We start from the raw sequence: 16,574 nt of genomic DNA on the forward strand, positions 1-16,574 counted from the left end.
CATATAAACCACATCACCATAGTCCAACACTGAAAGGAAACAACTTTGGATAATTCTTTCTTTTAGGTCTGAGCTTTTTTTAGGAGATTTTCATCAGATTAGATTAGATTAGGTTAAACTTTATTGTCACTGCACATGTAAGGTACAAGGCAATAAAATGCAGTTAGCATCTAATCAGAAGTGCAATAATCAGTAAGTACAGAATATATACAAGGTCTACAATATGTACAATAACTATACAGATAAGTATTATGGACATCATTTACAGATTTTAAATACTATCAGAATTATATACAGATAGGTATGAACATACTATACAGATGGATTATGTAAAAGTGTATGTACACTATAGGCAGAAACTATGAACATATGAAAATCATTTACACTAGTGCATGGGCAGTAAAGTGCATAGAAAATATTTCAGTGTGCAAATGGATTACTCAGTGTTTCTTGATGAACAGGCAGAAGTGCAAGTAATAACAAGTTTACAGATTTTTTGCTTGATCTAAATAAAAAGGTAAATCAGATGTAGTGATGAGGAGGAGTGATGAGTCTATGTGTGTGGTGTGTGGGGGTGTTGGGGAGTGTCAGATGGCAGAGTTCAGCAAGGAGACAGCTGTAAAGATAAAGAGGAGTCCTTGAGAATGCTGTGAGCTCGATGTAGACAGCGTTTTCTCTGGATATCCTCCATAGCAGGCAGTGGTGTTCCTGTGACGCATTGGGCGGTTTTTACCACCCTCTGAAAGGCCTTGCGGTCAGCCACTGAGCAGTTCCCATACCAGACTGTGATGCAACTGGTCAGGATGCTCTCGATCACACAGGGATAAAAGTTCACCACTATGGCTGAAGACAGCTGGTTCTTCTTCAATGTCCTGAGGAAGAAGAGGCGCTGGTGAACCTTTTTGACCTGGTTGGAGGTCTTTGTGGTCCAGGACAGGTCCTCCAAGATGGTGGTTGCCAGGAACTTGAACCTGGAGACACGTTCAACAACCATACCAGTAATGTGGATAGGTTCATGCATGCTTCTTTTTCTTCTTTGTCTTAGCGCACTGTAATACTGCAATGTGGCCAGGTGCTGTACCTCCTCCCTGTAAGCAGTCTCATCATTGTCACTGATGAGGCCAATCACTGTGGTGTCATCTGCAAACTTAATGATGGAGTTGGATCCATGCACAGGCTTGCAGTCGTGGGTGTAGAGGGAGTAGAGGAACGGGCTCAGCACACAGCCCTGTGGTACGCCGGTGTTGAGTGTGATGGTGGCTGAGCAGGTGTGGTCTGACAGAGCATGCTGAGGTCTGTTGGTCAGAAAGTCCATAATCCAGTTGGAGAGGGAGGTGTTAATGTCCAGGTCTCCAAGTTTTGTGGTCAGCTTGGAGGGAATGACGGTGTTAAATGCTGAAATGAAGTCAACAATCAACATCCTAACATACTTGTTGGCATCAAGCCATAAACCCAAATATTTATAATTACAGTATTTACTCTTTCAATACAGTTCCCTTCCAAGGATAGAACAGGTGGAACCGTTATTTTGGTACAATTACAAGTAAAGACCATATATTTAGTTTTTTTTTTTTTAGCATTTAAAACCAATTGCAGAGACCAAAATGAATCTTGTAACAGCTCTATGGCTTGATTCATAGACTGTGTAACTGTAAATAATTGTGTCATCAGCATATAAATTAATATTTGCAGTGTTTCTCTCTTGACCTAGGTCATTTATATAAAGTGAAAATAAAACAGGAGCTATTGATCCTTAATAGATCCCTGTGGGACTCCTTTTTTTATTCATTATAAATCTATATTTATTTATTTATTATACAATCATTTTAATTCATCATTTATTTAAATATAATTTATTTGTGATAGTAATAATTTTTTGCATATATTATTTAAGTGTATTCATTTATTTATTTATTTCATTTTGTGGTTTATATGGTAGGCCTATATTTTCAGTAAATGTGGTATTTTTTATTTCGTTTGTAAATCCTCTTTGTCATTATTAAATCATATTATTAATGTTTGCATCATCCACCTTACATAATAGATATTAATTAGCAGGTGCTAAAAAAACTTTTATTGATCAGTAAATGTTTAATAAACATTTGCAATAAAATAAAATTAAGACATCTGTGTTTCTGTTGTGAAATCAGTCCATGGTTCATCTGCCATCTTTACACTCGTGGAGGATTCTTGTCGTCTCGTCTGACGGCTGTTGATGGAAAGAGAGATTTTCTTGACTGAATGCTCGACACATGAAAGCTGTTTGTTTTCATCAGCTGTAGGATCTTCTTGTTCTCTTTCCTGGAACAGATGTTATTTCTCAGACAGTTCCTCCTGTATCTCAAACAGTAGACCGTGGTGTTAGCCACAGGTTTGAGTGCATGAACTGATCAAATATAAACCTTGAATACAATGTAAGTTGGTTTGAATTAAAAGTGTCTGCCTCGGATCATCTTCACATCATGTTGTACTCACAAACCCATCAGTATTTTGGGTGACCCCACACACCTCTCTCATAAACTTTTCACCCTTCTGTCATCTGGCAGGAAGTTCAGACCCTCATCATCAGACTGTGTGACAGCATCTTGATTTTCTTCTGGTTTATTCAGTATTCACACATGCACTTTATGTAGCACTGGGCAGTCTGTGTAAAATGTGTACAGTTCTATTTTAATTTTCTTAAGTGCTTACTTTAGTTCTTATTTAACATTTATTAAGCTTATTTAATATAATTGAATTACAGGTTCGTTAGTTTTTTTTTTTTTTGTAGTCCTGTGTCCTGTGTTTTGTTTCACTGTATTTCCAGAAAACAAATCTCAAGGTTGATTTAAACTCTACAGGTTTACACTACAATCATTAAACCTCCAAATCTGTTTCATTAAAAAACCGAACCCTTATAACCACAAATATCCAAAGATTTCCTGCAGAATAAGAAAATAAATTGTCTTATACAAATAAATAATATATATACACAGATCAGCTCTTTGTACTCTTCACCCATTTACTAGTTTATCAGCTACAACTTATCCTTTAGAGAGTATCACAAGTCTTTATTCATGTCAATGTCCCTTTTTAAAAATAATAAGATACTGTACAAAACCACATCGTTCACACAATCTTATAATATATAAAAATGTTAGACATTTCTTGAAAGTCAGAAAAAAGACAGTTTGAGTTTTGCTGTGTTTCTTCTTAAAGTTCACAAAGGTTTGAGTTTATTAAAGTCATATTCACTGATCAAACTGATCAATAATATGCTGTTATTTCACAGAAATCAATATAAAACAGAAACAATAGTTTAAAACCTACATCCAGAGTTATATATCCAGTAGTTTGAGAAATAAGATAGTGTAGAGTTTAGTGGAGTTCAAATAAAGCTTGTGTGTTTCGTGAGCACCATGTGAAAAGTCAAACAAAACTCAGTGCTATTATATCACATCTTCTGGATGACTGTTGTCCTCATCATGTCTGACTCTCAGAAACATCCAGTTCTGATGTCTACAAAATTTGGTGAAGTTTGGTTTTGTTTTGCAAATGATCACCATGGTGATGATGTTGATGATGATGAAACCAACCATAACCACAGTGATGACAGTTCCCTTGAATCCTGCTGCTGTCTCTGGTGGAGAGGATCCTGATGGGTTTACTGGGTTCCCATGTTCTGAGGAAACTGAAGAAATAATCAATAGTTATAATAAATATATAATAACTTTCTTGCCAAAAGTTTTACTATTATTTTCAGGTTTAATTGTCTTTGTTAACCGGTTTTAAACCACTCTTAGTAGATTGAACATAAATGTACATTTGCAAAGATTTACTAAATTATAAGCAAAAATTTTACAGTAAGCAGTACCTGTGTTAAGAGTGAAGATTACTTCTTTTCCCGCTCCACACGTTGTTTGGACAAAGAATCTGAATTGTTCTTTCATCGCTGTAGTTGGAGTGTAGCGGCATGTGAAACTGTTTCTCTGTTCACAGGAGTTCACAGAAACATCTTGGCAGATTGAAGAGTCATTATAGATCTCAGGGTATTGAAACTTATACTTTATAAAGCAGCATCCAGTGATCTTCAGAGAGACGCTGCAGCTGAGAGTTACTTCTTTCCCCACAGAACCAGTCACATTCTGACAGCTTACACTGACATCTGAAAAATAACAATGAATATCATATAATAGAGGAAATGAAAAACAACAACAAAAAAATTATATTATAAAAACATTATATATTTTTACATCTCATGAAATCTGAATCTGTCCATGTCAATCATACAACAAATATACAGTCTTTCATTAGAGAACCTATTCATAAATAAAATCACTGAATTATATATTTTGTTTGTTACATTTAGAATTTTATCTAGCCATTGGAAAGTCAGATAGTTTATTATTTATTATAAATCATAAATGCAGTATAAATACAAAATGTATTTACTAAAAGCAGAATAATACAACAATCTCTGCATGCAGCCTCGTCCTGACTGTTTCTTTTAATCAAGTGCAGCAGAAATAATCAGAGCAACACAAGATCCTGTAGTCAGGACTGAAAATGTGATTTTTTTTTACTGCTCTCTGAACATATTGGATTTCACTTCTTATTGTGTAAACTGTTCCAACAGTAAATCTGTATTTTGAATCATACTAAGAGTCATACTGGGTATTTTAAGATCCACGTGTTTTGTTTATCTATGAATCAGATTTGACCATGTTTTCATCATCTCAGATTTAGTCCCTAATATAAATTAAATAGAAAATAAAATGTATTAAATAATTTATTACATTTCATTTATGCATTTAGCAGACGTTTTCATCCAAAGCGACTTACAGTCAGGCTTACATTTTTATCCAAATCTCAAACACTTTCTATGGAAAAGTTTATTCTCTTACGTTCATCAGCTTGACAGACAGCAGTAAAGGTCCAAACCAGAATGAACAGTTGCACAGCATTTACACCATTCATGATTGTGATTCTGCAGTAGAAATAATGACAGACATTTACATCAGAACCGAAACATATTGACAGTCATACATCAGTTCATGACGACAGAGACGACACTTTCATTATTTTTCACGCCCGCTAGAGGGCACTCAACTTTAAAAACGTATAGGCTATATACCATCGTAATATATACCATCATAATAACACGTCAGCTTCAGTCTGATTCGTTTAAGCTTCCAATAAACACCTACATCTAATACCAAGACTTAATATAATAATTACACAGTTAAAAAAAAAGTCAGAGCTTTACTTCTTCAGTATACCACACTTAAATAATTTGAAAGCTGAATCTGAGCCACGACCGAAATTAAACACCATTTAATTGTATTATAATTTTTTTCCGTTGCATTATCTTTACTGGCAAAACGCAAAAACAAATAATTCCGATGAAAACACTGCAAAACTCATCAGATCAAGTAATTAAAAAATAATTCTATATTCATATGCATTTTGAAATATCTCCAAAATGTGTAATGAGCTAGACTTACTTGAAGATTTGCCCGTAGCTGGTTATGGATTACTGAAGGAGATTATTTCCCATTCAGAGAGAGTTATTTCTCACCCGAGCTCTGTGTGAGTTCAGTCTGAGTTCAGACTCTCTGACTCTCTCTGCTGCTCACAGACACTAAATACTGAACCTATAAACTTTCACTTTCGACACGACGCTCACGCAATGCTCCTCAAACAGGCTCGGTCTGGAAATAACGGAGAAACTGGAGAACTCCGAATCACAACCTATTTGGCTCATTGCCCTGTTCTTTTCTTTTTTCTCGACTTCGCTGAGTATTAAATTGCCAGCACACTACCCATCACTCAAAACACTGTATGATAAAGGACATCATTATGATGCATTATGATTATAAATGTTATAATTTAGCAGATAAATAAATCATGAGAAATAAAGAGAATGAAACAAGGGTGATTCTATACAAATAAAACAAATTATCTAAACTTAACAGTGTTTGTGAAAACTCTATAAAAACTGTATTACTCTATGAAGTGAATATACACAAATACCCAATAAAGATACAGTTACTTTAATAGACAAAAGCAGTGAGTGCTTCTCTATTTTTCTTTTGTTGTTTTATGAACATTATTAACATAAGAAATGCATACATTTCAAATAAAAATTAATATTCATCAGTAGTTGTTTTCTGTGCAATTATAGCCACCTGACTGTGTGAATGTCCATGAATATAAACGGTCAGAGCAGCGGTGAAAGTGAAATCTATATATATATATATATATATACTTTTTCGGTCAAGTGTGTTTGCATAGAGGTTTTCAGGAGCTGGTGTGAATAAATATAGACTTAGACTCAAAGAGACAGGATAATCTGCGCATGATCTGATATTTTATTCGGACCCAGAAGACGGGTTTGAGCGCTAAACACTCGTACAGTGTGTGTTTCTTCAGACTCGACGCCAGAGGGCGCGCTCACGCAGAAATCCATACCAGGAAACTCCTAATATGGACAACAGCGTCCAGCTATACTTTGTGAAAACAGTTGTTTTCACAGAAAAACTGACAATTTTGGAAACACGAACACATTAAACGTACAATAACGACAATATGGTTTTTCAAGTCATCTCCAGAAGGTGATAAATAAAGTATATGTATATGAACAATGCAGTGCTATTACAGTATAGAAACTATTCTGCCTTCTTATGTGATAAAAAAAGAGTTTGTAGTGTATATAAACAAATCATTATTTAGCAGTTATAGAATTCTAAGCCAATTAAAAGCCTGAAGTTAGAGAAAAATTAAAGTTGCCTATACACTACCAATCAAAAGTTTTTGAACAATAAGCTTATTAATGTTTTTTAAAGAAGTCTCTTCTGTTCACCAAGCCTGATTATTTGATCCAAAGCAATAACTGATTTCTATTTGAATATATTTCACAATGTAATTTATTGAGATTTCAAAGCTGAATTTTTAGCATCATTACTCCATTCACATGCACGAACCTCCAGAAATAGTTCTGATATTCTGATTTGCTGCTCAAAAAAAACAATCAATAACAACAACAACAACAACAACAAAAAAACACTTATTATGATAATGTTGAAAACAGCAGAGTAGATTTTTTTTCAGGTTTCTTTGATGAATAGAAAGGTCTGGAGAACAGCATTTATATGAAATAGAAATCTTTTGTAAAATGATGTCTTTATCATTCATTTTGATCAATTTAAAGAATCCTTGCTAAATAAAAGTATTAATTTTCTTAGTTTGTTTTCCTTTTTTTTTCTTTTTAATGATATGTTGCAAAAGCTTTTGCGAAATGTTCTGACCGCCCACTCCTGCCCACAGCACAGGAAAAACCTGCTCCTGTGAGATTTGCTTTGGGTCCCACAGGAGGCCAAACCCAATGCATCCCTCTATTTCCAACCTTATATTTGATGCTCATAGTCCAGCCGTGATAACCTGTTCCTGGGCCTTGGTCCTTTAGACATGGATACTGTTCAATCAGTGCAGCAGACACAGACTCCAACTTTTGATTGTTTGGGTGAGCTTTGACTGAAAAAATATTGCTCTTGGTACAATGAGCAGTGTTCCATCTTCTTTAAAATTCCCATTCCCTTTGGGAACTTGGAAATCGGGAAAGGAGATGACCACTGATAATTTTATAATCATGCTGTCTCACAGACACAAAGGGGAAACTCTGGTTTGAGCTATGAGATGGAGAGGACATACTGGCAGTGTCTAAAGGGGAAATCAAGGTCTCTGGTTCTGAGTCTTCAGGTATTTTTGGAGTATCTTCAGTTCTCTTTCTGGTGGAAGCTCTGTAAAATTGGTCAAGTTACAGCGTTCATTTTCAAACTCAGGATCCTCAAACTGAATCAGAAAATCATCCTTGATTTCAAGCCTTTCTTGAAGAATTGTTTTCTAATGTTCAACCGAACTGAGATTTTGCAATGTTATCTCATGACCAGTTCGTACGTATTTTACGAGGTGGCTTATTCGTACGAATTTGTACGACCTCACTCGTACGATTTTATATGATTTGTCTAAACCCCAGTGACGGTTAGGTTTAGGGGCGGGGTTAGGTGTAGGTCATCTGAACAAATTCATACGAATAAGCCACCTTGTAAAATATGAATTGCCATGAGATCGAGTTGGATTTTCCCAAAATATCCAGCCTGCTGATATTATCGGGTCCAACACACACATAGCCTGTAAAACTAAATTCTGACTAAGAATAAATCAAGTACATTAAGTATATGGGAAAGCTTAATATGTGGTAACATGTAAAATGATTAAATAGGGTAGTTCTATAATAATTACTATATATAATATTTACTAAGCCTTGCCAAGTCTGATTAGACCAGTATCATTGCATTCAAAAATAAGAAAAAAAAATTTAACTTTTCATTTTCCACCAGTATTAGTGCACAATGGAAGTACAGAATGGTCAAATTTTAAATGGGAAAAATATTGAAACTCTTTGGTAATTTTTGAAAGAGGTGCTACTGGTTTAATCAGATTCAATTGTCTATGCTAAGGTATGCTAAAAGTGCTATCGCCAGACTCTGAGATGTATATGAATGGATTAAAAAACTGTTAAACTCATCTTTTTAACTCTGGGGGAGATGGAGAATGAACTCATTTTCAAAAAAAAAAAAGTGTAGTGTTCAAGGGCAACTATTATGCTAAATCACAGGTTACACATTTTACAATGTTTACAAGATTTAACACAAAATAATTACTTAATTTGATAAATTATTACTTAGTTAAGTTGGTCTAGGAGGGTCTTAATTTCATCTTTATCGGCTCCATCATGTGATCGGAACAACATAATCATCTTGAATGCTAATTCATCCAAAGAAGACAAAAAGGTGCTCTTCAGGTTGGTTTGTGTAATTCTGTAAAACTCGGCACAGACCTTAACACACACACAAACAATGAACAGTGAGAATTAAGACTACCAAATTAATTAATCTGTCTCACTTTTGCTGTTTTGTGGCACGGCTGGATGAACAATAATCTTTTTTTTTTTTTTTGCATTTAAGTTAGCCAGTTCAACCAACAGTCAGTCCTCAAATGCAAACTGTGTCTGTTGCTTCAAGAGAGCAACTATATATGTGTGGTTGTCACGTGATGACACTGCATTTTGGCAAATTTTACTGTAGCCTATGCAATGTCATTCTTTGTCCCTTTTTTCTTGTATTAAAAAGTAAACGAATAACTTGTGCTCAGTGCTAGCTGTTAGCCACTCTGGTAGTTGCAATCTTTGAAATGGCCTAGTTTGGGTGCAGTTTATCCTTTCTTAGTTATTCCACTTTTGTCGGCAAAAGAGCACCTTGAAAAAGGCTTTTTTTTTTAGTAGATAACCAACAAGATCTGCTGTAGGCAGATATTCCAGTTCAACCTCTACAATTTTTCAACCTCAATTTTTTTTTTACACAATTAAATTTTTATAGGGCCAGCAGAGAAGGCCCTGCTGTCCCTCCACCTCCTTCACCTCCACCCTGAGGCCAGGGGGTCAAACAGTCAATGACCCGGATGTGTGGGATCTGCAGTAATGTTCCTGGCCTTCTTCTTCAGGAGGCGTTCTGAATAGACCAAGTCCAGATGTGGAAATAGACACCCAATGGTCTTCTGTGCAACCATAACCACCCGAGCCAAGTCCTTCCTCCCTGTGCTGTGCAGCTGGCACACCACACAGTCACACAGTATCATATAATGCTTCCTGAGGAAGAAAAATCATTCAGCTTTCCTAACCAGATGGGAGGTGTTCATGGTCCAAGTGAGGTCGGCTGAAATGTGGATTCACAGGAACTTGAGTTCTTCCACGTGCTCAACTTCTACACCTTTCATGGAACGTGTGGAAAACTAATTTTAATATTCCCTTTAACAACATAATTTTATTATCAGCACTTCATCTCCTTCTGCTATTCACTGGCTTTGCTCAGTCAACTTCATGTTCATGTTCAGCTTCATGTCAACTTGAACAAGGCACTGAACCCCAACTGCTCCCCGGGTGCTGCAGCATAAATGACTGCTCTGGGTGTGTGTTCATGGTTTGTGTGTGTGCACTTTGGATGGGATAAATGCAGGGCACAAATTCTGAGTATGGGTCCCCAAATTTGGCTGAATGTCACGTCACTTTCACTTCTTGGCTCATTAAACATGGTTAATAGAGTATTGGCTATTTTGGGTACCAGACTTGATGTTAACAGTTTTTGGGCATCAGACAATTAATTTTCTGACAAGAGGAATGTTCTAACAGATCCGTGGCGCCAGTGCAGTGCATGAAGTAAATTGTCCTGAAAATAACATACAGTTAACCATTTCAAAAGGTGGTTTGATATTATTCACACAGTGTAGAGACATGGTAAGCTTCATTAATTGACAATTGAAAGATTTTTAGTTGATTGTATTATTAAGCTAAATTAGGCTTTCTTCTTCCAAATTTAAACTTAATATCAAGTGAATTTAACTATAGTTCTATGTATTATTAAAATACAATCATTAACTTCACATGGGAAATTTGGCATGTTTTATTATAGAACTGTGCAAACACGGTCCGTGCAGAATATTTTACAACTGAAACACATATGATAGACTACGAGCAAAGTGAAAGAATAGAGAAACTTCAAAGAAAACTTGACTATTGTTTCCTTCACTTTCAGTTTATAGCATTATATCAGTTTTATCTTCATTTAGAATAACAAACAAGCAGCAATCCTGCACCAAGATTCATCAAACGACACTCAGTCAACAATAAGATGATGCATATTCACTTCAGAACAAGACACAATAATATAATTCCATGTGATCTGTATATGATATTCATAGTTTAAAGACAGCTGATTTCAGCAGGACCTGCTTTCTGTGCAGAAAAAGAACTGTAAATACACTGATCAAACAGATATATATATTATTTCACAGAAATTAATATAAAACAGAAACAGAGTTTTACAATCTGAGTTATAGTTGAGTAGTTAATATTTTAACAGATAGTAGAGAAGTTTGCTGGAGCTCAAATAAAGCTTGTGTCTTTTAGGAGCACTGTTTGATAAGTTAAACAAATTAATTTGGTACAGCTATTATATCATATTTTCTTTTTCTTTTTCTGGACGATTGTCATCGTCTTCTTCATATCTGACACTCAGAGAGTCCTGTTCTGGTTGGTGTATTTTTGTGTCACTCTGTAAATGATTGGCATTATGACGATGATAAAACTGCTTATAACAGCAGCGATGACGGCGATCTTAAATCCACGACCTTCTGGTTTCTTCTGTTCATCTCTTTCTGATATGCCCCAGACAGGTTCTTCTGGAAAGGGGAGTTTAAAATGGGTTTATGACATGGTTTAAATCATAAACAACTTCAGCCTATCAGAAAATCTGTTGATGACTTCTTGACAGAAAGTTCAGAGATCAGTTTCCTTTTTAAGAGCTTCACTAAAATCACGTGACTAGAGCATTTTTTCTTAACTGATCAATAATTATTATAGAATATAATACCTTTCTGTCCAAGAGCTTCAGTGACAATTTCACATTTCACGGGTTCTGTTAACAGATTTTAAACCAATGTTAGTAGACTAAAAATAAATGCAGTGCTTCAAACACTTATAACAGTATCATATACCACACCTTTTATGTTCACAGAAAATTTTGATTTTCCCCATCCACACGTTGTTGAAACAAAGAATCTGAATTGTTCTGTCATCGCTGTAGTTGGAGTGTAGCGGCATGTGAAACTGTTTCTCTGTTCACAGGAGTTCACAGAAACATCTTGGCAGATTGAAGAGTCATTAAAGATCTCAGGGTATTGAAACTTATACTTTATAAAGCAGCATTCAGTGATCTTCAGAGAGACGCTGCAGCTGAGAGTTACTTCTTTCCCCACAGATCCAGTCACATAATCACAGCTTACACTGACATCTGAAAAATAACAATGTATTCATCATATAATATAGCAATTGAAGAATAATAAAATATCTATCTTTTTAAACAAGAAATAAAATATTCAGATCTACTACAAAAATATTGTGCATTATTATTTTACGTTCTGAATATCTATTAACTAGCCTACATTTGACTAAATGTTTTTTCTCATTCGCTCACATTTAGTCCCTCGCCATTCTCACACACACTTTCAAAAAGAAAGTTTATTCTCTTACCATCATCAGAACCTTGACAGACAGCAGATAAGCTCCAAACCACAATGAACAGCTCCACAACATTCACAGCATTCATTGTTCTGATTCTGCAACAGAAAGAATTAGAGATATTTACCTTAAAAATTAAACATAACCGAGGGAAGAACTAGAACTTACAGAGCAGATAAAGAGGAAAAATTACTCAAAGCTCAGCAGAAAAGTGTTTTACTTGGATTCAATCGGTTCTTTTAGGAATATTTTATCCGAAATCGAAAATGCTGACATCATTTGAAGATATACTTCATTCTTAAATGTCTCATATTGTGTATCTTGTGCTTTAAGATGTGTTGATGAGACTAATGGGTGAAAAAAAAAAAAATATAGCTATGAAACCCAAAATATTCTTACAGTAAAAGCCCAGAGGCACGCAGTGAAACACAGCTGTGTATCTGAATCTCCAGCTGGGACAGAAATCAGACGACACGAAGCGCAAATCTTTCCACTGCATTAATTCTCTTTAACGACTGACTGCAAATACGAATTATGTGGATAACAATTGCAACATCTACCAGTCAAAATGTGGACAAAAACGTTTATATATTCACACTCTTTTTAAAATATCGGCAGATTGCGTAACAGCACGCACGCACTGATGGTTTTCCAGCAGCCGGTTATGGATTAGTAGCTAAATATAAACGGAATTATTTCCTGATCAGAGAGAGTTATTCTCACCTGCGCTTTTTCCTTTTTCTGTCTTCACCATCTGAAAGCATTCCTTTCTGACTGCTGTTTACACCATAGACAGTAAAAGAAAGGTTTACACGAGCCTAAACACTGAATCTTCTACTAAACTTTCACTTTCAACATGGCTCTCAAACAAGTCTCTGTTGCTGTGTTGTTAACAACATTTCTGACCAGTAGTTGGTGCTGTTTCTTACATGCAAATTTCCTCTCCATGATAACGATAACTTACAAATGCTGTTTTAAAGTCAAATATACAACCGATCAGATTTGTTTTGGCACACTCGGTAAATATGATTAAAGGCGGCTTTTATATTTTTTGTTTCATTTATTAATAAAAAAAAAAACAAGAATTATTTACTCAGGGTCAGAAAACCTAAATAAATGTATCAAAGAGCACCTACATTAAAAAAGAAATCCTCTGCTCTCATTCAGAAACAACTTCCAGCTTATTCAGCTGCCAGACATTACAGGAACTTCTAATGAGAAATGCTTCTTTGGTTTAATGAAACTTCTGTGTTCAATGTTGCTGTGAGCCTATTTTCCTTCAGGAGTACCTGGACATATTGTCCCGATGACATCATGAATTCTTTGCCAACAGTTTCCCATTCTACGGAAACAGAATGCGGTCAAGCCATCTGCGCTTCAAGTTCATTGCGCGTCGGCGGTGCGTGGCACATTAACGTGTGACCGCTACAGTCTTCTTTCTTTAGTAAATCCTCCTTCGGTTGTCATATTTATTCATATTCATAAGAATGATGGAATTCATTCACGTTTTAAGTGTTATACGTGCATATATTATCATTCAATCTGTACCTGCTATTGTATGGATACTGACTCTAAGCTTTTGAATAATATACTGTATAATGTTGCAAATGCTTTTTATTTCACATAAATGCTGATCTTTGGATCCTTCTATTCATCAAATAATACTGAAAAATTTACTCATCTGTTTTAAATATTAATAATCAGTATTTGACTGAAGTAATGATGCTGAAAATTCACCTTTGATCACAGGAATAAATTACATTATAGAATATATTTAAGTAGCAAACAGTTATTTAAAATAGTAAAAATATTTCACAATATTACTGCATTTGCTGTAGGCTACTTTAGATCAAATAAATGCAGGCTTGGGGAGCGAAAGAGACTTCTTTAAAAACATTACAAATCTTTCTGTTCAAAAAAAAAAAAGAAAAAAGAAAGAAATTATATATATATATATTCAATTCTATATATATATAATTTCTGTCTCCCTCACTTCTGAAAAGATGCCTACACCCCATCATTGGTTGTTACTTGGTTTAATGTGTCAAGAACTTTTAATAGCCTAACTGGATTTAAGGCCTCCTCATCAATGTTATTTATTACCACACAACATGTCATGTTAGAGATTTTTTTTCTTTGCACAAAGAGGTAAATTTTGTCTGATCTGATAACTTTAAAGAAATATAAAATAGGTAGTGTAAGAATGTGGCATAAACAACTTAAAAATAATTCTAGTTATAGGCTACATTCACAATGCGCTATAAAATGAATGGTCCTCCTATATAATGATCGCTTCATCCAAACTTCATCCTCATCGGCTTTTCCCACATTTTCACAGCTGCTTTATCCGGAAAAAGCTTGCTCTGCGGTAAGTGATTCAGGCCAAAAACCCAGGCAGGAGAAAAAGAGTAGCTGAATCTGTAAAGTGCTTGCTAGGGACTCACAGCATCTAACCTAATGTGTGTGTGCGCCATGAGTGTTGAATAAAATGTAAATTCTCTCCCCCACAATTTTTGGGCCAAATTAAGTCAAGTGTTTTCACAGGTTTCCATGGACCAAATAAATGCCAGGGCCATTATTTTGTCCCCGTCCAGCTCTGCCCTGGCTACTATGCTGGAGTAATGTTTAAAGAATTAACCAGGTTTTCCACAGGATATTGTAGGCATGCTAATTGAAACTACCTTTTTAGTGCCTCTCATTATGAGTCTATGGTGAAATGCTGTAATCATCTGTCCACTAAAATGTTGGAAATTATGCAAACATAGAGAAAGAAAATAAAATAAAAAATAAAAAAGCTGGTGACTGCTATGTGTCAAATGCTCCTAAAACTGACATTTATGTACGTGCAGAGATGGAGTGGACTGCATTCATTCACAGAGCCATGGAAGTGGAAAACTCTGGATAATGAACTGTGTGAGGAAAATGCATACTTCACTTTGAAACAAGCAGTGCAAACTCAGTCAACTGATTAACGTGGCAGTAATTAACATTCTGGACTTTGTTTACAACACACTGAGAGAAGCATACAAAGCCCTCCCCATCCTCCACCTCGGTGCCTCAGGCCACATCACTCTTATGATAATGCCTGCACTCAGACCAAACCAGTTCAGAAACTGATTCAAGTGTGGCCAGAAGGGTCATCAGAGGCTCTTCAAGTTTTGACATCACTGAGTGGAATATATTGAAGCAGGCTGCGACACACAATAACACCACAGACCTCCAAGCTTGTGTGTGTTTACGGTACCATTTAGAAGAGGGACCTACAATTATGCGCTATATAACTCAGCTCTCTTCTGCATGTACTAGTTATAAAAAAATAAATAAAAAAAAAACAATATCAAAAATGATATCTGGTGTCTGAATAATTGTTGGTTTGACTATGCATTAATTCTTGTTAAAACTACAAAGTAATTCAGTAGAGAGCAGGGAGTGATTTTCTTTCTTTTATTTTCTCGGATTAACATTACAGCAGCTAGTAGCTAAATTAGGTGCAGTCACTTTAAGAGACGATGAATGCATCCATTACAATACACATCCGAACTGTTTACTTTCACTTAAGACAACGATAGTTTTTTCGAACATACTTTCCAAGACGGGTATTTTGACATATTTTTTATGTATTTGTCGTACAAAAAAAAAAAGTGTTCAAGTGTTGTGCAGACAGCTTTAATACATTGTCTTGCTTCTTATTTATTAAATACGGGCAATTAGTTGATAAAACATTGTTCAAAATGAACATACAATTTATACAAATCGAAAATCTTTAAAAAGAGTTTTCTATGAATCAAAACTTAATGAAGTCATCAAAATCATGTTTTACCAAAAACTGCGACGTTGCTCCCCATGCAGTCTTCTTTGCTGCCTCCATCTCTACATGCAGACTGAGCTCGTGCGTCATCTTCATACCAGTTATTCAGCCAAAAAAGTGTAGGCTTATGTATTTCAAAAATGTGTCTAGTATACTATATAAATGATAGGTTTAATTGGCATTTTTATGTGAAACTACAGGACCAACCACAACCAGAATATCATTAAAATATTTTTGGATGACTCATAACAGCTGGTAACCATAGGCGACCGCTCATTTTGGATCAACCCACGCATCACTGCAAGCTACTCAGTTGAGATTTTTCTTGTCTTGTGTTTGAATGCTTTAAACGCTTTTGGCAAGGCTTAAAAACACGTGAAAATTATAAGCTTTGCCTTTGAGAAGACACACATCAGTGGCCTGTCAACTGTCCAGAGAGTCTTTTTAGACTGGCTTTAGCCAGACGGAAGCCGTGGGACCCTATAAACGTCACTATGTTTCAACCCACATGCTGCGAGTCCCTAGCCCTGCCTTCAGCAAATGCTGGACATATAAGGAATAGTATGGACATGGAACCAAGGAGACAGAAAGGGAGGGCAGGAGTAAAAAAGAGGACAATACTCACACCCTTAAAAGGAAACATCTATGGAAGAG

At 35.5% G+C, this 16,574-nt stretch overlaps 2 protein-coding genes across 4 annotated transcripts; both read right to left on the reverse strand.

Annotated features, from left to right (window-relative positions):
• Positions 1–3,078: 3,078 nt before the first annotated feature.
• On the reverse strand, positions 3,079–5,732 carry LOC113088267 (uncharacterized). The gene is made up of 4 exons (XM_026255723.1): positions 5,484–5,732; positions 4,884–4,966; positions 3,854–4,144; positions 3,079–3,670 (listed from the first exon to the last, which is right to left on the reverse strand). The coding sequence occupies exons 2-4, from the start codon at positions 4,954–4,956 to the stop codon at positions 3,429–3,431; spliced, it is 606 nt and encodes a 201-aa protein (XP_026111508.1). The 5' UTR covers positions 4,957–4,966; positions 5,484–5,732; the 3' UTR covers positions 3,079–3,428.
• A 4,748-nt stretch (positions 5,733–10,480) lies between these two features.
• Positions 10,481–13,397, reverse strand: LOC113088266 (uncharacterized). 3 transcript variants are annotated; one of them, XM_026255722.1, is made up of 5 exons: positions 13,249–13,397; positions 12,125–12,210; positions 11,595–11,885; positions 11,466–11,510; positions 10,481–11,274 (listed from the first exon to the last, which is right to left on the reverse strand). In XM_026255722.1, exons 2-5 carry the CDS (start codon positions 12,198–12,200, stop codon positions 11,108–11,110), a joined length of 579 nt encoding a protein of 192 aa, XP_026111507.1. In that variant the 5' UTR covers positions 12,201–12,210; positions 13,249–13,397; the 3' UTR covers positions 10,481–11,107. The 3 variants fall into 3 exon arrangements, with proteins under 3 accessions (XP_026111507.1, XP_026111506.1, XP_026111505.1); XM_026255721.1 differs by lacking the exon at positions 13,249–13,397 and adding an exon at positions 12,836–12,998 and having other exon boundaries at positions 10,481–11,271; XM_026255720.1 differs by lacking the exon at positions 13,249–13,397 and adding an exon at positions 12,836–12,998.
• Positions 13,398–16,574: the final 3,177 nt, after the last annotated feature.

Source organism: Carassius auratus, unplaced genomic scaffold, assembly GCF_003368295.1.
Source record: "Carassius auratus strain Wakin unplaced genomic scaffold, ASM336829v1 scaf_tig00045971, whole genome shotgun sequence".
In the NCBI taxonomy this organism is placed as follows: Eukaryota; Metazoa; Chordata; class Actinopteri; order Cypriniformes; family Cyprinidae; genus Carassius; species Carassius auratus.

Excerpts from the sequence above, each read along its gene's own strand:
- LOC113088266 (XM_026255720.1), bottom strand. The coding sequence starts at position 12,876 with ATGCTTTCAGATGGTGAAGACAGAAAAAGGAAAAAGCGCAG. Across the intron at positions 12,211-12,835 it reads AGAAAAAGGAAAAAGCGCAG|AATCAGAACAATGAATGCTG; the intron begins GTGAGAATAACT and ends TTTCTGTTGCAG. Across the intron at positions 11,886-12,124 it reads CTGTCAAGGTTCTGATGATG|ATGTCAGTGTAAGCTGTGAT; the intron begins GTAAGAGAATAA and ends GTTATTTTTCAG.
- LOC113088267 (XM_026255723.1), bottom strand. The coding sequence starts at position 4,956 with ATGAATGGTGTAAATGCTGTGCAACTGTTCATTCTGGTTTGGACCTTT. Across the intron at positions 4,145-4,883 it reads TGTCTGTCAAGCTGATGAAC|ATGTCAGTGTAAGCTGTCAG; the intron begins GTAAGAGAATAA and ends GTTATTTTTCAG. Across the intron at positions 3,671-3,853 it reads AATCTTCACTCTTAACACAG|TTTCCTCAGAACATGGGAAC; the intron begins GTACTGCTTACT and ends TTATTTCTTCAG.